At 39.8% G+C, this 22,182-nt stretch overlaps 1 protein-coding gene across 6 annotated transcripts in view; it reads right to left on the bottom strand.

Moving 5' to 3' along the window:
- Window positions 1-22,182, bottom strand: part of LOC137253197 (uncharacterized) — a 28,111-nt gene extending 5,929 nt beyond the window's left edge. Inside the window, exons 1-7 of one of the 6 annotated variants that reach the window (XM_067789727.1) lie at window positions 21,929-22,182; window positions 21,594-21,862; window positions 5,448-5,779; window positions 5,086-5,370; window positions 4,877-5,021; window positions 2,324-2,851; window positions 780-983 (exon numbers count right to left, since the gene is read on the bottom strand). In XM_067789727.1, the coding sequence (XP_067645828.1) occupies window positions 780-983; window positions 2,324-2,851; window positions 4,877-5,021; window positions 5,086-5,370; window positions 5,448-5,652 (1,367 nt within the window). In that variant the 5' untranslated portion in view covers window positions 5,653-5,779; window positions 21,594-21,862; window positions 21,929-22,182. Of the gene's footprint in view, window positions 1-779; window positions 984-2,323; window positions 2,852-4,876; window positions 5,022-5,085; window positions 5,371-5,447; window positions 5,780-21,520; window positions 21,863-21,928 lie in introns of all 6 variants that reach the window. The other 5 variants (XM_067789728.1, XM_067789725.1, XM_067789730.1 and 2 more) reach the window with 5 other exon arrangements.

Here is a 22,182-nt window from a genome sequence, read left to right as displayed (position 1 = left end):
ATTCAACCTCATGCGCTTCTCTCAATTTTTTGACTCTGCTTGGAAGGAATAAAATCATTTCCTGGCTGCTTAGTGTTCCTCATTATGTGACAGACGAAGTCGTTGAGATAAGCTGGTGGGTGTAATCATGCAAGCATCTAAGTAGTGGAGAGGGTCGGAATGACTACAGTTAGTCATCAGAACAGTGGCGATATTAAAGCGTATCGCTACCAACGGGAAGTATCATATTCTGTAACCCTCTGAGTGGTATGAAAAGGGACGGTCAATGGTTCTAACAGCAGCGAGCAGAATCGGAAAGGAAATAGTTGAGTGATCGAAGGACAGCGGGCAGCATGCGCTTAGGAGCGGGTCACTAGTCATTGAGGAGATTGAATTACGAAGCTTAATCTTATCAAAAATATGATTTTATAGAGGTAGTAGACAATAGTTCATCGTTTGAGGTATAGAGAGCGCCGCGAATCCACGACCGCATGACCGCACAACTGCACCCTTTCTCCCCAGCTGGCCACCAGAATTCGCTAAATGTGTGCACGGGAATGCACTTTTACCAGATTACCAAGGGTGCTGGCTGTGGAAGAGGAGGTGGTTGGTCGGGTGAAGCCAGAAGGAGTCATGCGGTAATAGAGGCAGCGGATCCTTTCTTCAATAGCTTTGTGAGAGGGGGATATGTATGCATCCACCGGCTGTTCTAATCTAACCGAATTGTGACTCATAACTTAATACCTATAATGTTGCAAAATCTTAAGAATAAAAAAATAATAATATCGAACCAGCCTTACCTAAACTCTTTTTCCACCGACGGAGTCGCAGATGGTCCGGAGCTATAACGTTTTGGCGAGCGCAATATTGATTTTGGTGTAACTTCAGGACTGTGCAAATCAACTTGTATCCGTCGGGAATCAATGCTTGAGGCGCGACTAGCTATCGAAGCGCAGCGTGCCGTCCAGCGGCCACTGTATGATGCATCCGACATTGTGGAGCTTCTGTTGAATAAAATAATACAGTTTGGAGTTAGTACTATGAACTAACGGTAAATTTAACTGGATTAAAGTTGACAAAAATATGAAACTTTTAGGCTTACTAGCTCTAGGCAAACCTAAATGAAAATCCATCGAAAGTTAAGTTATAAACCTCTATCAGCTCCATAATTCTTCTGGTTGAATATAAAGTCCGACGGGAATTGTGTCGCGTTTTAAAAGAGAGACCTAGTGATTCCCACTACTAGGATGAAAATGTCAACATTTAGGTTATTCTCCTTACAGTCAAGAATTAGGTCTCTCAGATAGTGCAAAATACCTAGAACTGCTTCTGATCCTCTTGCGAAAAATGTTGGACAAATGAAGACTTCGCAGCGAGAATTCGCGGATGTACAACACGGATATTCGACCCATATTTTAAATGCAGTACGTCCTCAATTGATCAAGGCAACGGCGTACCAGTATACCATTATGGGTACTCTGGAGAGAGCACTCGTAGGGCCCGGCGGTGTTTCTTTAGCCGCTACGTAGGGCTCCGTCGCTATCTACCTCGAGGGAGTGACTGTGTTGAATATTGCACAGGGGACAGTTGTCGACACACAATAGTTTGTCTTACTTGGGTTACCTTCAGGTAAGAATGTTAGGGCACGCCAAATCAGAGATCCATAGTCTCGATCAACGACTAGGCCCAGACGCTTTGTTAGCAATATCTACCGGGGGTATGTTCAATATGACTATTTACTCTTGATAATTTGACCATTCTTTCAAATGCAGCATAGACGCATCTAGCGTGAACTTGCAAACAAATCCACAATATGTCTCAAGATGGCCCTCGCGGGGAACGGGTTAAAAATTTTCCCGTAGTAAGGCATGCCTATCGTATGATAGTCCCAGAAGTTGCTACTACCGGTTCGTACCGGACTTATATCTGGCAAAGAGCTGCCCGTATTCATAACTACTCTAAGCGTTAGGGGAGCATATATGCGATTATAATCAATGCCCCAGGATCAAAGTGCCAATATTTTGGTTGAATTCTACATTTTTCCAATTTTCCAATTCGGGAAAGATCATCCTTGACGTCGAAAACGGTAAACTAACAGAAGTGATTCGATATCTGGCCAATTTCAGTCTTTTGAAATACCAAGCCTCTTAACCGTAACAAATGAGGTTATGCCATATTAATTCATGGTATATAAATTGATGGACTAAGGTGCGTCTATCAGATCAAAAACCAACACATGGAGCAGTGGATGTATTAAAATCTAATAAACCTCTCTCATAGCGTTGAAGAACATGGCTGGCTATACCGAAATGATTAGAGGAAAACATAAACTTGAAATACTCACCTGCGATTACCCAACGGGCTACTTCTATCCTCTTCGTGCTCGATCGGCTTCTGTCGTGCCAGCACATGACGTTTAGCCGTATCCGAACGTTTAGCCATATCGGCGATTGTGGCACGCGAAAGTTGTAACTTCTCCGTACGAGCACCATCATCAAACGAGGCAGCATGCCAATAGAGCTTATTTGCTGTTGGCGGAGGCTGAAGCAAAGTACACGGACCACCATTCTCACGCGTATTACGTTGTACTAAACTATTACTGATGCGTGCGCCACGCGGTTTTACTTGGCGTCCACTACTGTTGGTAGTGGTGATGTTCCCGTGACGATGATGGTGGTGGTGATGATGCCGATGATGGTGTCGGTGGTGGTGACGTTTTTGTTCCAATAACAAAAATGGTTTGTGATTCGGCGAAAGCAAATGTGATAGGTTAGTGGAGTAAACGATGGGATGGGGGGCATGTGTGGAGAGATTTGGTACAGAACCAGTGTGGGTAAGGCGTCGTAGTTGTGGAGAAAAGCGAGCGGATGCGCTAATGAAAATGGAAGCGAAAACGATTTTTTTGTTGGTTATGTATTTAAGCTGAGCTGAACTGATAATTTGGGAGTTTACGATTTTTTTGGGTCTATGTACATAAAGTGTTTGTAGGGTGGGACAAAATTAAACACACTATCAGAAAACGCTTTAATTTTTGAAATGGCGTCAAGAAGAAATTATTCATCGGTTGTGTTGGTGCAGAAATCCAAGTCGTCCACCACAAATTGAATAAACACTGCGAAGTTTGGCGACTTGCCTTAAAGAGACTCAGATAAAACGAGATACTCCCAGGGCTGGCTGTTGCCCAGGATGCCGAAACATAGATCAGACGACGGGTCACGCAATTGTGCATCAGCCAGCGGTCCCTAGGCAGAGAGGGCTGCTAGCTGCGTTCCTACGCTTAAGCCATCATAAATTTCGGCTGAATCAAAGTATAATTTTTTGGTATCACCCACGATAAGCCATTTAATCCGCACTGCATATTGTACTGATGGAGTAGTAGTCTGGTCTTTTTTCTGGGAGAACATCGCTAACTGATGAATGTTCAAAATCACCGTTGAGAATCCCGTTCCACCATATCCATACTGTTGAGAAGCACGCGGGCACCAAACATCCTCGAGTTTTGGGAGGCTTTCGAAAAATGGAATTCCGAAAAATGTGAACCCTGCTTCGACAGTGTGCTGGATAGCCGAACACTAGGCGCTCCACTGTCTCCTTCGTCCCTCGGAGTTTGCAGCTAGGATATGAGGTACTGCGTACCATTCTAGTCCCTGGCCCATGAGCACAAATTGTTTAGTGCCCTTCGAGTACTGCAACTCAATTGGAAATATATCATCATATTTCAAAAGGGCTCGCCGAGTCATTGCTGTGAGATGCAGCCCTTGACTAGTCCCTAACTCATTCACCTTTTCGTTGTCCTGCTTTTCACGAAAATCGGACAAATCAAGAGCCGCTATGTCGATTTGTCAGCTTCAGCCGATATAAGTGTCATTGACCCTAGTGCTCGAACAGCCGTCTGGGTATCTGAGAAGATAGCTACCCCGTTAACGGCAAGATTTGCATCCAGTAATACTTTATATGCCTCCTGGTTAAATAAAGTCACCGATTGAGTAGCCGGAAATGTTGCGAAGCCCTCACTCGGCAGGCCATTTTTGAACCGTTCGTAAAAACTGAACATCTGAGAGGATACCCCACCTATTCAATCCTCCCTTGTACCAAAAAGTATGGTAAAGTTTGTATCATAGGACACATTTAAGCGATTTTTTTTTTGTTATATAGGAGTCAGTTATATAGAGCAGAATACGGCTCTGCCCAAATTAACCCATTTTCAGAGGCCCAGGTTCCGAAACTGAATGCAACTTGAGATGTCGTTTCCTTGATAAAGTGATCGATCGGTGAAACAATGCATATTACATTTAGGGCCTCTGAAGGACATGACCTAATCGCCCCTGTGATTGTCCCACAGATCTGTCGGCTGAACTTTCCCTAGTCCACCTATGCTAGGATCGATGGAATAACCGCTTTGTTCATTCACGCCATCAGCTCTGGCATCAACCCACATCTTGGGACCAGTTCTGTAAAGTTTTACTGACCTTGCGCTCGCGTTAAGCCTTGACTTCCGAGTTTCTCCTTCCTTCGTTGGATGAAATGGGACTGGGATTCGCTTAATTTGCTGATTTGGTGATTGCACTTGTCGGCCAGATCACTCGATTTAACCTTTCCAGATCTCTTTTTGTCAACAAAACCCAAAGTCCTGTCGCCTTTAAGTTGAATATTCGACACAAATCCGACAATCTATCTCTCTAAGATGTACAATAAGTCCTTATGGCGTTTGCCACAAGATTTTCATAAAAAAATTTTAACGTTACTTTTGCCCCACCCTGTACATAAAAAAAATGTAAATATGTTTGCTTGCAAGTGTAAATACCAATAGGTGTTCGATATATTTACAAAGCCAATGCATGATGAAAATTGCAGTAACTTACAAAAAGGATGAGCAAAGCGCTAAAAGCCCATTTACCTGAGTGATTTAGAAAATTTGATAAGCTCGGCTGTAAGCGCTTCACGATCGAAGGGTTGAGGTGTGGTTTGCGGTGGCGGCTTAGCGGGTGATGTGCGAAATACGCCAAATTGTTGATCCCAGCGTGTCGTCTGCAGTTGTATGCCTGGGAATAAAAAAAAATTAAAAGCTTAGTAAACAATATTCTCAGAAAACCTAACCCAACTCACCTATGGCACGCCTCTGTGATGTAGCGCTACTCTGATTACTACGCATCGTTGTCTTACTGCCGGTCGTGCCTGCACGAAATCTTGCCGGTACAACTTTAGCTGCCGAGTCGCGCGCTTCGAAGGTCATGACACATGAAGCCACTACTATAAAACCACCAAAACCCATCACTATGGGACCGACATAGGAAAGATTATTAAGATGCAGACCCTTCAGATCATTTTTGACTCTCACTGTCGCATTACCACGCAGCTCAGAGCCTGTGGAAAGATAGTCGGCGTAGTAACCTTGCAATTGGAATAAGAAAAATTGAAAGTTCGAGTTTAATTGTAATATTTCATTCGTGTGTGCCCATCAAACTAACCTATCGTAGCCATACCGGCTCCAAGCAGCATTAGCGTCAAACCAAGCACCAGTGCGCGACATGCATGCCAGAGGCATTTTGATGACATTTTGCCACGCACCACCTGCACGTTCCATGTTGCGCCCGAGGCTGGATGAGCACGACGTAAATTACCGATTGAGTGCTTACGACGCACTGCCCCAGCACCCGCTCGACGTGATGGCATCACATCGACTACACTACGCTTTTTTTAATATAGATTGTTGTTGTTTTGTGTACCTTCCGCCATTTACAGCCTGCTAATGTGATTAATTAGATGTACTCAGTGAAATTGTCCTTGTTAAAATATTTATCTGTAAATACGAGAAAATTTTATAAAATGAAAGCAGCAGAGGGAATAGCGTACTGACATCTAGTAAACACATATTAATTTGTGTGTGTACATGTTTAAAAGGCGCCAAAAGAGAGAGTGAGTATGGGAGCAGAAATAGGAGTTGGAGTAGAAATAAGAGTTGCAGTAGGAGCAGGAGTATGAGTTGAAAGGAGGAGTAGGAGAAGAAGTAGGAGTAGGAATAAAAGTGGGAGTAGGGGCAGGAGTAGGAGTATGTGTAGGAGTAGGAGTAGAAGTAGGAGCAGAAGTAGGAGTAGAAATGGGAGTAAAACTGGCAGTGGAAGTCAGGGGGCATGTGAGAAGGACAGGAATAGGAATGAAAAATGGAAGATAGGAGTGGAAGTTAACAGTAGTGCTTCACGATCTAGTCATTTCAACCACTCTGCTTGAGCTTGAACCAAAACTTCATGGGTGGCTTCGTTGCGTGTTCACTTAAATAAATAGGGTAGCGAAAGTCGCCGATTTAGGGAGTAGTTCCAATTAACTGAATGTCAGGTATAAGGATATACCTTTAAGAACTCATTTGACTTGAAGATTTCAAGGTTTATTAAGGTAATAAAAGTGGGAGGGCACGGGCTGCTGCTCTGACTCTTTTATTTAATTTTGCTGTATATGAGGGGTCGTGATTCTTGCTGCAGCGGTAGGAGAATATTATTTCGTCCTCACTTGGTTAGTAAGCAAGTAGTTGAGATATCGGTTTGGATGCATCTTAACTAGCAGATGTATACTAAGTTCTCTGTGAATAAGGTCCTTTCTGGTGAAATATTTTTATGTGATCCTAAAATAACTAACCGGGAACTTTTGAGTCTAACAGCACCTGATGGAGAACTTCAAATCGACGGGAAAAAGCGTCGTCCAACTTTTCTGCCTGTGAGTACTTTTAGAGCGAGGGACTAATCTGCATAGTAGGAATCTCTTAACAGATTCAGAGCTCCCTGCAGTCGGTTTTCCAATATAGGAAGGAGCAGCAAGCTACCTCGGACTAGTATCTCTTGACTATCTTATATCTTTTAGTAGTCGGCTCTGGAATATGCTGGCCTCGTACCCTCTATGTAGATACTTGAGCGATGTTAATGTTTGCTGGGTGATGAGTGGCGAGGAATAATTGAACCCTTCTCATAAATTCATTTTCCTAATATCACAGAAACCTCAACCTGCACTTCCCACCATTATTGTCTGTGCTGGTATGCTTGTCATTTTCCGACTTGTGTGGGCTACTAATTGTTTTAATTAGAACAAGCTTTCGATGTTGAATGTTTCTAGGCACTTTCTGCTGCTAGTTGCCATCATTTACCCGAATCACCTTGAAATGGGCTACGTAGCTAATTGGAGTGTTTGTTTTATTTATAAAGCAAATATAGGGGTCCCTTTCTTAACAAAAGGGCTTTTAAAAAAGTCTAGGGGGCTTTGGAAACCGAACTGAGGTGCTGTGCAACTACATAAAATAAACATTAATTTACACTTTTTCGGTCTCCAAAAAACCTAACTTTGATGCCCGTAAGCAATTTATAAGTGATATTTTTGACAATCGTGTTACCGTTTGAAGGGATAGTATTGGAAATAAAGTACGTTTGATTTATAAGGACCACCCGATAAAAAATTGGTAACGCTGCTATAAAAGGTTGACAACTTATTGATATAAAACCGATAAGATTTCAATAATAAATCGATCATTTTTTGATAGTAAATTGATAATTTTTCAATATCTATGCGATAAAAAATTGATAAATTTTTGATAACAAATCGACAACACGCCCACAACAAATTGGTAACACTACGATAACTAATCGACTACTTTTCGATGGCAAATCGATACATTTTTGACAACATATGGAAAACTTTTCGATAAATCTTCCTTATTTTTTTGTTGAAAATCGATTACAATTGATAAAAATCGATACATTTTTGAACATATCGATAAATAATCGACCACTTATCGATAACGAGTTAATACTTTTTTGATAACACATCGATATTTATTCGATTAGAAATCGATAAATTTAGGTTTTTAAATCGATAACTTTTAGACAAAAACTTTATCAATAACTAGTCGAGAAAAAGTCGTTAGCTCATCGATAGCATGTTTATAACACTTATGGTGTTCGCTCTTCTAGAAAAAATGCTATCCTCATGTTGCACTCCAAAATTCTAACTCGAACTAGTTCAGCGCTATGCAAAATGACTCTACTTGCAGGTAATAGGACTTTTTTTCTTTTCAGTGAAAAATTCTAACTCGAACTAGTTCAGCGCTATGCAAAATTACTCTACTTGCAGGTAATAGGACTTTTTTCTTTTCAGTGAAAAATATTTTATGCGAGGAACAAACAAAATCACAAAAGCGAGGAGAAGAATGAACAGGGTGGCATTATTTTCCGAAAATAAAATGCCATTAGATTAAAAATCGATATCTATACTTCGTCAATAACACATTGATAACCAACCTATAACACGTCGATAACAAATTTCCATGAGAAACTATCAATACACTGTCTGGGTTCGGTCCGGGCTATGGTTTTGACTAATAATCTTTCCTTTTCCTTCTGTTCCTCTCTTTGCTGTGCCTTTCTTTTCGTTTAGTTTTGTTTCGTTTCGTTTCATTTAATTTCCATTCCTTTTCTTTTCTTTTCTTTCCTTTCCTTTTCTTTCCTTTCCTTTCCTTTCCTTTCTTTTCCTTTCCTTTCTTTTCTTTTCCTTTCCTTTCCTTTCCTTTCCTTTCCTTTCCTTTCCTTTCCCTTCTTTTCCTTTCCTTTCCTTTCCTTTCCGCTTTTATTCCCCCTTACAGCATACCAATTCCACTTACTTCGCCCACATCTACATTCTATATTCCCCCATACCGTTAGCAAGGATATTTACACATCAAAAACATATACCACTTCATTTTTTGCTAAACTTTTTACGTATATATGTAGATTTACTAATCCTAACAGCGAAACATAATTCCGTATAATATCCTTCAAAGTTTTTCTATTTATAAAAATTCTATTAACAAGTTGCTCTCCCTCTCTGTTTATTTTTAAAATCGCCTTACACAAAGAAAAAAAAGTGGAGGTGAAAAATCAACATAAAACCTGCCTATTTAGGAGTGGGAATCAGCAAACAGCAAGTTCGTCGTTGTTCCTTCACACTTGAAATGTGATTGACATTTAAGTTACGCACTGAGCGTGTAGTGCGTGTCAACATCAGCGTAACAGTTACTGGACATTTACTCTGTCCTCGTGTAACAGCTCTTGAAATAATTGCGTTGTGAATATTTTGCTCTAAAATTATGCAAATACAGTTAGCTACTAAAGTATTGCATTGAACATTTGCTTCACTCTTTTTGGATCACATTCCCACTAAAATGAGCTCAAACTTTTGGAAAAGGTTTTGCGCAAATGACATTTTGGTGTTAAATGTGTTTTGGGTAGCGCGTAGGTGTGTCATTGGCACGTGCACTTAAGCTGGAGATAAAAGTTAATTAATGCTTAGTTCGGATTGATTTGTTCACCTTCATCTCGAATGGCACACGGCAGCTGCCTAAACTTGGACAAGTTATGACCGAGGGTATTTGGGATACAAATAGTAGTTAGTATACTTTTGCTTAAAAGTCTATTCAACTGAGTAGTTTTAAGCTTAGTGTAGGCTTAACTTGCTCACTGCTTTCTAGGCTAACGATTTTCTTCAGTGCATGCTCCGGTCGCTTTTTTGCCTCAAAGTAGGCAATTGAATTGTGAAGTCCTCTCTCGGTAAACGAAAATCATGCTATACACATTTCTTATCTTACTCATCCTGATATATGGAGCAGAGGCATGGATGTTGTCACATCAGATGAGGTGGCTTTGAAGGTGTTCGAACAAAAGTTATCTTGAGCTAAACTCAGAGCTGCTGTTGGCTAGCCGGAAGGTAGAAGATTACAATAATCCTTGATCTTAAAAGCATTTACCGCCAAATAGTCGGCTACCTTCTTTGAGTTTATATTTCCAGAGGAGTGTATGATTTTTGCTTAGGAATATTAAGTTCTCCTGTAAGTCATGGTTTGTTGAGCGCGTTTGCTTTGTGTATCGGCTGAAATTACTGCGGCCATGTCATCTGCGAATAAAAATTATCCATTTTTGGGCTGCGAGCCCTCTGATCTTAAAGGCAGCTTATGATGACTTGGCGTAGTAGAATGCAGTTTGGAATCTTTGCTGTAATACCCATCTGGAGATGCTGAAAGTCTTTTTACGTCTAAGGTTTCAGACAGAACAACTAGCTAGGATTTGGTGTTACCTTATTGTGCTAATTCTACTAGTGAGAATATTTTTTAATGCGCCCATAGGGTATTTTCATTAAAGGGTCGCCATTACACATATCCAATAAATGTGAGTAAGAAAGAAGAAGAAAGATACAAAGCAGGAAGAGGGAGTAAGATAATAAGGCAAAGAAAGATAGAGAAGAAAAGGAACAAAACCATGCGGGGAAAGGGACAGGGTGAGATAGATATTATGCTTCTAGGCGAAGTATAAAAATAAAGGTAAAGGCGGCGGCCATGGTGTGATGGTAGCGTGCTTCGCTTACTGGTTTCAATACACGAGAAAACAAGCATCACACATTTCAAAAAAAGTTTTGTATTGAAAAAAGAGTTGTTCTAACCGGGTCATGATTTGGCAAACACTCCGAATGTATTTCTGCTATGAAAAGTTTCTACGTGAAAACCCATCTTTCTGCCTGTAGGTCCCGTCACGCCAATTTGTGGGGAAAATTTAAAGGGACATGACGCAAGTTGGAAAAGAAGCTGGGCCTAAAATCTCTCTCTCTCATGCTTTTCATGGCAGAAATACACTCGGAGTGCTTGCCAAACACTGCCGAGGGGCGACACCGCTTAGACAAATTTTCTTCTAATTGAAAAACTTGTTTCTAAACTTTTGATGTTACTTTGCCCGGGGCGTGAACCCAGGATTTTCGATGTGGTAGGCGGAGCACGCTACCATCACACCACGGCAGCCACCCATGCATTTACTTAGTTTTGAGGCAAGGCTACAGGGAAATGTAAAGGTAAAGGTAATGGTAAAATTAAAAGGAAGGAAACTGTGAAGAAAAAGGATGTTTAAGCGAGAGATAGTGAGAGAAATTAAGGAAAAAGATACGGACTCTGGAAAGGGGAAAATGAAGCGAACAGGGAGAAGAAGTGGACCAGTAAGAGTAAGCTTGGCTTGGCTTGGGTAAATCCTCCACATCGAAGTCATTGTTTTTTTGATTACTATAGCGTTAAGAGATTTCTCAATGTTTACTTAGAGTATGTCGTACTCGCTTGGATGTGATTCGTTGTCTTTTCGGTGTCATGCAATCGCCTACTTTGGAATTGAAATGTTTGCTGATGTTATCAGAAAAGCAATTACTTTTAGGCATTTAACTACAGTGAAGGGCTAAACTCTACCCTTCATGTAAGGAATACTCAAGTGTTCTATTTTCATCAGCCTGGTGGCTTTGCAAAGTGGCTTTGTCAGCACAATTGCTTTGACAGCTTTGCGGAACCTTCCGGCTTTCGTTATTGGTAGGGTAGAAGGACTCCCCAACAGAATAAACTTTTCTTAAGTCATTCTTTGGAGGTAATAGAAATAGAAATTTAATTTTTTGGTGCACTGATGGAAAAGTTTTCGGTAGAACCAAAGGGGTGACTCTCGTCTTGTTGTTGTTTTTGACTTATATTTTTAAATTATGGTGAATTTTTTTTAATAGCCTATTTACTGTGAGATCAAAAACAACAACATGCATTCTCTAAATATTCTTAAACTGTACAGTTGCAACTAAAATCGTATTTTTCATTCATCTGTTGACAGGCACTTGAATGAGTCCTTGTAAGCTCAAATTTCCCCACGCAGAAATGATTTGACAGCTTTGTGCTGACACTACGGTAAGGATCCTTGTGACTGCAGCAGCTTGAATGAGCCGACTACAAATACTCGAAAATCTAAAAATAAATATCTACGCAAATAAATTTTAGTTAGTATTTTTTCCAAGCGATTTCACCAAAAGCAAAAGTGAAAACTCGTTTCTCCGCCCCTTTCAACATAAACATTGCTTGAATTCAGCCTTCCAAAAATTGGCTGCTAAGTCACCAAGTCAGCGACTTTTAGGCGTTTCAAAATGACATTGCACTCATTCGCTCTTGTCAGCAGTCAACTGAACTGAGATGGCGCTTAACTTAATCCTTGTCAAGTGTCGCGAGATTATTTTTAAAAAATATTTGCGGCTAACGGCTTGTAGCTCGAAACATTTGTAATGGTGATGGTATGTATGTATGTATGTATGTGTGTATGTAGACGTGCGTGTATACTATTTTTTATAAGCCTATGCAAAAACTTATGTTTTGAATTATAGCGAAAAGTAGTAGTGAGAATAACAACAAGAAAAACAGCTCTCGGCTACGTGTTTGGCTAAATTTAAAATTTTTGATGGCCCCAAAACAAAAAAATTCCCTTAAAGTGCAAGCAAAGAGCACTAAGCTAAGTAAGCACGAACTATGAAGTGGTGATATTATCATTAAAGGCTCATCTGAACAATTAAGATAAACTTTAGGAAAAGTTGATACAAACGCAATGGACAGTAATTTAGAGTGGCGGTAATTTTTCTTAATATATAAACATATTTTTATTATTGACTCAACAATTTTAAAACCGGAGAGGTGACATAAGGTGAATGGCTATAATGTCTATTGACCTTATTACCAATTCAAATAGCCACAAGGTCAACTGAAGCGATGTCCATATGTCATTCCATTTAACATTTTTACAATGTCAGCGATATTGACATTATGAATTTTTTGTAATGGTCATAAAATCAACTCATATCTTCTCAAGTGGATATAAGGTCAATTACTTTGTTTCATTTAAACATCTACTTCCTCCTGCGGAACAATTTTTTGTGTGCTAGATTCTAGACAGTGAAAATATGCTTAAGGCCTTTATCCCGAAGTGATCCTAGGATGGGTTAGGTAAAACTGGCCGGTCAATAAAGACCCCCCATTGAATGTGTCCATAGTATTACCAGACTTTGTTTGACGATCAAACGGAGGAACCCCAATCAGGTATTGAGACTTATTTTGTAGAATACGGCAAGTCTGTCGCCCTTATAGATGGGGCCTCCTCGACCTGGCAAGTGCATAACATGAGCACAGAACGTTTTTTCTTGCAGCTTGCACTTCTTACACCTGTTGTTACTGACGATGCCTAACTAGTAAGTATGTGGCGCGATTAGTATGCCCATCGTGAGCTTCTAATCCTCTTTCTACAGAGTTATGAGCCACTTTGTGAGTCTAATACCGTAGGTTATCCACATGATCTTAGGAATTTTGCAACCCCGCGATTTTGTACATGCCTGTCCTGCTTGATAGATCATAAGCAAATCCTGTCTCCTTTTGGTTACACTTAAGCGGATTGGGACGTCAACCGTCGATTCAGCGAGTGTTGCACTCTTCTTTGCCAACTGATTGGCCTTTTCGTTACCGCCCATCCCTTTATGACCGTTATCCCAGTAAAGTTGAATGGTCCGGCTTGAGCAAAGTTTTTTCAAAGCTTCTTTGCATTGCCGAACATTTCTTAATAAAGGACTGTGTGAGATTATTGTTTTAATCGCCGCCTGACTATCAAAATATATATTGACGCGACTTCAACTTAGGCACACTTCCTCCAGAATTTCCGCTGCTTTCCTCACAGCTATATTTTCCGCCTGAAAGATGCTGCAGTAATCTGGGAGCGTTTAGTATATACCAATTCCTGGATCCTTACAATAAACAGTACACCGGACCCCTTCCATTAATTTGGAACCATAGGTATAAACGTGTATAGTATGCTCTGCTATTTCTGCGCCCTGGCACCAACTCTCCGGTTCATTGTGGTTTCAAGATTTCTTTCGAAACTCCGGCACGGGACCATATATTCCGTTTGCCCGATAATAGATGGCATTATACTGATTTGGCGGCCACCGTGGTGTGATGATAGCGTGCTCCGCCTACCACACCCGTATGCCCTGGGTTCACATCCCGGGCAAAGCAACATCAAAATTTTAGAAATAAGGTTTTTCAATTAGAAGAAAATTTTTCTAAGCGGGGTCGCCCCTCGGCAGTGTTTGGCAAGCACTCCGGGTGTATTTCTGCCATGAAAAACTCTCAGGGAAAACTCATCTGCCTTGCAGATGCCGTTCGGAGTCGGCATAAAACATGTAGGTCCCGTCCGTCCAATATGTAGGGAAAATCAAGAGAGCACGACGCAAATTGGTGAGAAATTCGACCTTAACTCTCTTCGGAGGTTATCGCGCCTTACATTTATTTATTTATTTTATACTGATTTGGCCATAAAGCCTGTACTCGATCTGCCCCGAGGCCTTAAGCCTTGTTAACTTGCTAATGCGATGTGTTTGGCAATTAGGCGGGATGTTTAGAATGGCATGCAATTCTGCTTTTGGGGTAGTTTTTAGGATTCCCGTTATGTCAATCATCGAAAATCTGCATACCCCCTCAAGTCTTTTGGTTTGTACTTTTTTGTGTAGCTGCGCATCAAACATGGATCCCTTAGTAAAGTATGGGTTTGACAATTGCCATAAGTACTCAATGAGAGAGTTTGGGTGATAAGCCTAACTTGCATCCTATCATCCTCTTGCATGCATACAGTTCCGCAGCGGATTTCTTCGCTCTCTCTTAGGTTAGGTTGAACTGGCCGGGCCATGAGGACCTCACATAGACTGAATAAGTCCGTAGTGTTACCAGAAGTTTGTTTTAACGACCAAATTGAAAAAGCCTATCAAAAACCAGGACCTATGTTATGAAATAACTTCGTCCTCTTGCAAATACTAGAAGCTTCCTAGGATTTAAGCCACTTGCTACTTCTAGATCTGACAGCTATGTCACTCCTAATAGCTGGAGTTTTAGCCTGGAAAGCGCAGGGCATGAGCACAGAACGTGCTCGATCGCTTCCTCCTCCAGCCCGCACTTCCTACATCTGCTATCACTGACCAAGCCTAATTTAAAGGCTTGTGACGCCAGAAGGCAGTGTCCAGTCAGAATACCCGTCATAAGTCTACAGTCCTCTCTTTTTAATGATAGAAGCAACTTTGTTAGTCTAAGGTTGTAAGACCTGCCCATAATTTCGCCCAGTCTAATTGTGACGTCTACGGAGCAAGCTTTAAGCGATGCGCCCTTTTTAGCTAGGTCATCCGCTTTTTCATTCCCATCTATTCCCATATGCCCTGGGACCCGATATAGATGTATGCTTCTCCCTGCCCCGATTCTCTCCAGGGACTGCTTACACTCTAACACGCATTTAGATGCTGTGCTATGCGAGATTATTACCTTAATTGCTGCTTGACTGTCAATATAAAAGTTAACACGATTGCAGCTTGGGCTATTTTCTTCCAGAGTTTCTACTGCTTTGGTTACGGCTACTATTTCCGCTTTGAAACGCGATAGTAATTCGGCAGCCTGTAGGATCTGTTTATTTCTGGATCAGCCGAGTATACCGCAGACCCTACTCCTTCCACTAATATGGAACCATCTGCGTACACATGTATCGCCTCGTCCGCCATTTGAGGACCCTTGCGCCAACCGTCCACCTCTATTGTGGCCTTAAGAGCACCCTCGAAGCGCAGATAGGGAATGAGATAGTATGTTCGTCTTGTGATTGATGACGCTATACTACTATGGCCGCATGGTCGGCGCTCAAGCTGCCCCGAGGCACGGAGCCTAGTTGCAGTTGTTAACGCTATGTTCTTTGCTACCAGGTCTACAGGTGGGATGGGCAGAATGGAATACAATGCAGCTGTCGGGGTTCTTTTCAGGGCTCCCGTAATTCTGAGCATTGATAGTCTGCATACCCTCTCTAATTTTTTGAGGTATGTTGCTCTTTGTGTGGCTTTCCACCAAACAAGAACTCCATAGTATAGGATAGGGCTTACAATCGCTGTAAAAGCCCAATGAAAAAGAGAGGGCGATAAGCCCCAAGTACACCCCAGCATTCTTTTACCTGCATAAAGTGCCGTTGAAGCCTTCTTCACCCTCTCCTCCACGTTGAGCTTCCATGACAGCTTACTGTCTAGGATGATTCCTAGCTGGCATGCTTAACCAACGAACCGATATCATTTCGTTACGATAATTAACGTTAATAAACGAAACAAGTTATTTTGTTTCGTTTATTAACATTAAGAACGTCAAATTAACGAAATTATTTTGTTTCGTTTTCTGCCATATCAAAACGAAATCAAATCGTTTATGTTGATTATTAAGTTCAAACTATGCTGGCAAAGTTTTTTGATGGCGGAGCCATTAAAGGTGAAAGCATTAGCCAAGCTGATTGCAACTTTTCTCATGAGTTTTGACAGTACGAACATTTCTCAGAGTATTTTTGATATTGCAACCAACGAATTACACAAACAAATTACATGGAGTTAGTGTGTATGTCCGCTCGCTGTTACCACCTTACGGCTTCACCATGGCTATAGCATTGCCAGCACAATTCAAACATAAAGTATCACGTTTTTGTTAACATTTTTAACGTTAACGAAAGCTTTTCGTTTCGGTTAAAAATGAAATACAATTTATCTTGATAATTTCTTAATCGATAATATTTCGAAGAGTTTCAATGGAAACGGTGAACATTTTTTGATAAACGATTAGCTTAACGTTAAGGTGCATCCCTGATTCCTAGATACATAGACACATGGAAGTTCCACAACAATTTACTATCTAGGAAGTGGTTCTAAGATTAAACGAAAATTTTCCACATGGCCCTTTAGTCAAATTCGGTAAGGTCAAAAAGTAAATTGACCTTATGGTCGATTGACCTTAGTCGTGAAGTTCGATGTGTAAACATACAGGTATACGTTTGGAAAACTAATGTTTTTAGTTTAGCTCGCCCAGGGGTTGAGTTTATGCCACAACCGAAGTAAATTTCCCAGAAAAAATTATTTCGGGTTTTTGACCAGAGCTTCGTCTGATTCTTGTCGGTAACAGCCGATACCGACGAGTTAATGTTTTATTATCAATATCGAAATATTATCGTCGAGGTATCAGTTATCAAAAGTCATTGACTCCTTTTTAATTTCTTATCGGCTTATAATTGTAGGGTTACAGATGTGCAATCGCTATCTGTTTTATAACAAACCGGTCAATAATACGTCAATAAGTTTTTGATAACATATCAGTAATTTTTCGATATCATATCGACAAAAATTTTACAACAAATCGATAACGAATTGTGAAGAAATTTTAGATAACTTTTTGATAACATATCGCTAAGTCTTCGAAAATAAGTCGATTAAATACCCATAACTAAACGATAACTCGTCGATAAAACATCGGTCACTTATTAGTTACCTTTGTTATCAAGAGCCAATTTATAAAAGAAATGAAGGTGCAACCTCTTAAATTTTCATATAACATACCTTCGAGGCTGCATAATAGGGGAAGGTTTTAGAGTTTTTCCTTCATTCAGTACACTGTACAATATGAAAGAATGTATGTAAATATATATGTATAATGAGCCCTAAGTTGTGCGCTATTAACAAAAATATCTGGGTATGCTCATAGGGTGGTTATATAATCACAGCTAAGGGTGTAATTAGAGTGCGCCCTTAAAAGAGCAAAACAATGTACACCTGTTGTCGCTGATGGTTTTGTTTTGTTCAGTGAAAGACAAGAAATTATTATCTTTTTGACATTTAACCTAGAAGCAACATGTGGATTTGAATGTATGTATACGTCTACAATGACAATCAAGTAATACAAACCCACATAAATACATTTTTATACAAATATTGATGTATGTACGTTATAAAGCAAAGCTGAGTCTGTATGCGACCCCCGTGGTGTGATGGTAGTGTGCTCCGCCTACCACACCGTATGCCCTGGGTTCAAACCCCGGGCAAAGCAACATCACAATTTTAGAAATAAGATTTTTCAATTAGAAAAAAATTTTTCTAAGCGGAGTCGCCCCTCGGCAGTGTTTGGCAAGCGCTCCGGGTGTATTTCTGCCATGAAAAGCTCTCAGTGAAAACTCATCTGCCTTGCAGATGCCGTCCAGCCAATTTGTAGGGAAAATCAAGAGGAGCACGACGCAAATTGGAAGAGAAGCTCGGCCTTAGATCTCTTCGGAGGTTATCGCGCCTTACATTTATTTATTTTTTTTTAAGTCTGTATGTAATCAATGGATGGCAAGGAAGTTTATGTGCACCTGTAGAGGTATAAACTGCTGCTGTGCGTACACTAAAAGGACTTCAGCGCGTTGTTATTATGTACAAGTGACAGATATACAGGTTGTAAGTATATATATTGTACAAAAGTATTTATGTAAGAACATGTGTAAGTAGAACAAAAATAATATCAGAGCAAGAGGAAACAAAGGATACAAATAATAAAATGGTAATGGATATCAAAAACAAAAGCTCTGTTAGACTGAAATTCCCAGCGAATCAAAAGGAATACAAACATAAAACTTTACAATGTGGGTAAATGTGTACTTTAGAGAAAACAAATTTAGGGGGAAATGCATATTACTTCTTGTGCAATGGTTACTGTGGTTGTAATAAATTTATGTAAGGTCTGACAAAACTGAAGCTCTTGTGTTTGACTTAACTCAACATCTAATAAGGTGACGTGTAATAGCGCGTCAATGGAACTAACGTCAATTGACATTAATACGCTTTCGAAGGAGTATAAATGTCAATGACACTAATTCCAAATCCAAAAGAGAACAATTGACTTAAGTACGCTTTGGGACTATTTAACGATATCCCAACTTTTAATTCCGAATTCCGATACGATATTAATATGAGAGAAATATCAATACCAAAAACAATTTTATAAAGTAATATGAGCATTTCGGGCTAACTAATTACGGAAAATATTTATATTAAAATATTTTTCGACTAAATTTCAAAAATTAAAAAAAAAAAAACTTGCCGTTGGCGGAAATATGAAAAATATGATTAGAGAATTTGGAATTAAAACTCGCGCGATTTTTTATTCCAAATTTTCGTCTGGGTCGCTTTATTTTTAATTTTTGGAATTTATTTGATTAACAAATATTTTGAATTAAAATTTGTATGACTTGTATTCCAAAGATCGGTGGTGGTGTCCATAAGAAGTTTTGACATTAATTCGCGTTTGCAAAGAGAATTAATATCAATGACGTTGATATCAGCATGCTTCTGTTGTTAATTCTCTTTTGGATTTGGAACTAATGTAGTTGACAGTAATTCTCTTTCAAAAGCGTATTAATGTCAATTGATGTTAGTTCCATTGACACTATTGAACCTTAATAATGATGAAATGACTGAGTAACAAGCCGTCCAGGAAATAACGTGGGAAAATCTACACATAAACTGCACTCTGTTTAGATAAATCTTATGATAGATAAACTCTGTTTGTAACCTAGACAGAGTATATAGTATGTAGAACGTATACCTGCCTGTTTAATGACAATGTTCCATCTCTAAGTGTTGCCCGGGGATCTGATTAGTTTGTGGCTCATGGTGAGTAGCGCTCTCGGTGTATTAAAGTATTTTTATTTTGGCAAGCCTCAACATGACATCATTGCGGCTGTGAATGGTCAGAATGCATAGAGCAAAATGTCATTTACAATGTCTTCTGTCAAAATTTCAAAACCAAACATTACTCAGATAGACAATACCAGCTGGGACCAAAGGTAAACATCATAAATAAACTGTCAATGACTTTGATATGCATTCCTTGGAAGGCCTATCATATTAAGAGGGAAAATCTAGTCACACTCTCGAACAGATTTTGTGGCCGGCAAGCGAAATTTACCGTGCCTTAGCAAACTTACAAAAAATCCCTAAAAGTGTTCAAGATGACAGTAAAGAAGGCCCAGAGAACCTCTTGAAAAAAACCATGCCGATAGTTAGAGGGAATACCGGAGGCCAACGGATTATGCAAGGTCGTTTCACAAAGCACAACTCCACTGAGTGTCATAGGGACGCCCATTGGCGAGTGGACGTGATCCAGTGGCAAAATATTGGCCACCAACAGCCGACAACCCTCTGGTCAACAACGTTTAGTTAACCCTCAGAAGGACGAATGGGCCAATAAGTCATCCGACCGCTGGATCGAATAGTATATTTACCGCGAATTTACAAGCGGAAAATGGAATTGTGTGTACCATGGTCTAAGAAATCCGTAATAACTGTGTAAGACTCTGCCGTATTCCAAGAAAATGAAGTGAGGGATTCAAGGGGTTGATAAGCACAATATAGAGCTTTATAGCTTCAAAGCTTCCACAACCCAATTTCCAACCTCACCTACGCTAGGGGAATCCTGTTGAAAACAATTAGCAGGCGAGGCTCTGGCGACCCCAACTTCCTCATGGAACTAGTAGGTGGGGGCGTTATAGCCTAGAAGGTTGAATTTGGTCATTAAATCCCGAGATGGGTGGGTCTTGATGGTGTTTGTTACCGGAACGTACCGGATCTATGTCCGGAAAAGCACCATCAACACCGATAATACTACCGAAAACCTTGGGAAGTGTCCTTATCAATAATACAACAACAACGACAGCAACAACCAAATAGGGACGGGCATCAAACCCAAAGCCGGGGCTCTGATCTTTGAAACTAAACCGAATTAAAAAGGGAACCACAATTTCACTCATACTGAAATCGATTTAGAAAATTAATCGAAACGAAACCTCACTGAAGCAGATTTGCTCCCTGAAAATAAATCGAACTTAAACGAGAACTAAAACCGGAAACAAGATACAAAACTGAAACCGCTACCGAAATCGGAGCAAACCGGAACCGGCGCTAAATCCAGAACCGAAATCGTAAAGGAATTTATTTACATCCTGAATTCCCTCATACTGCCAGAAAATACGTTTACAGATGGGATTCAAGGGGTTCATAAGTGCAATACAAAAGTTGTATAGCTTCAAAGCTTCCGCAACCCATTTGCCAACCTCACATAAGAGAGGGGAATCCTGTTACAAATATGAACGTATCATACATATATTTATCAGGCGAGACTCTGGCGACCCTAAGTTCCTCATGGAGCTAGGGAGTGGGTGGCGGGATGGCCTAGAAGGTTTAATGTGGTCATATTAATCGTTCCCCATTACAACTTTTTTTCAACTCAATCTAGTGCACGCGTATATTTACACAACAAACATCACGAGCACTTGGCCTTTACGTCTGTTTTATGAGATTCATAGTATGAGTCCTTTTTGATTTTGATTCTATATCATACCATCATACGATGTCATTAATCATTACTTGCTATTTCGCTGAATTGAATGACTTCGCTGTAATGCAGTATTTTTACAAGAATTTAGGTCTTGCCAAAATTCTAAAAAGCACTTCAATAACTGTAATCAACCCTTTGTTATGCCAAGTAGGAAAATCGCTGGTGAAACAAAAGTAAAAAGTCAACTCACACAATGCTCATTGCCGTGCGGTAGGCCTAGATTGAACGCCAATAGTAAGGAAGTGCTTATGTGTGCTAAGCGCACACATACATTTATGCACACAAAACGGTATGGTGCTGAATTTTCGTAAAGAAAAAATTCCAGAGATCCTAATGACAAAAGCTCACGCTTACAAACAATGAAAAGGCATATTTTTGTTTTACTTGCTCACATATAAGAAGGAAATTTCTTTTCACTTGAAATGAAGATAGAAATGTACGTAGTTTTTATCCTACTTTAGGCTGTGTATCAATAATATCCTGTCGTAATGATAGTCTTACCTTTTAGCAGAAGACAAACAACAACAAATGTACTCGTATTAACATTATTGAAAGTCAAAACACATACACTTACACAACAATACTCATATCCATTGACATTTTAATATATATTTTTGCAGGTAAATCTCCGCCCTAGTATGTATGTATGTATACAAATATTATTTTTTTCATATGCTTTCAAGGATCTGTTGCATGCTTTTCCGCACAAAATGTCAACACATGCACAATACGTGTCGATTTGTAAAGCCACAACGTTTCTTGTTCACATTTCAGTGAAGTATTTTATTTGACTGTTTTTTGACTAGGACTGGGGACTGGGACTTTGTGTGTAGATATGGTTTCCTTTTAATAATAAAAAAAAGCGCACTTAATCTTATGTGTATGTATACGTTGGATTTGTGTACATACATACACACATGTAGCTTTGTATATATGCAGGTATTGTAAATTGATGGATTTTTTGTTTGCTAAAGCAAAACCGCAGCACTCACATCAAGACATTTCTAAAAAATTTTGTTTAAAAAAATTTGTTAGAATAGAATTAAAAACACAGCCACAAGAATTTATTAAAATTTATATAAATTTTATACTTTTTTCTATATTCACTTTAGTTTTTGTTTAGCTATTTTCAACTTGTTTCACTTCCGTCGAATGCGTGCATA

The sequence above is a fragment of the Eurosta solidaginis genome, chromosome 5 (genome assembly GCF_040869045.1).
Source record: "Eurosta solidaginis isolate ZX-2024a chromosome 5, ASM4086904v1, whole genome shotgun sequence".
NCBI classification, from domain to species: domain Eukaryota; kingdom Metazoa; phylum Arthropoda; class Insecta; order Diptera; family Tephritidae; genus Eurosta; species Eurosta solidaginis.
The sequence above is the reverse complement of the archived record's forward strand: the minus strand, read 5'-3'. Positions and strand labels throughout refer to the sequence as shown.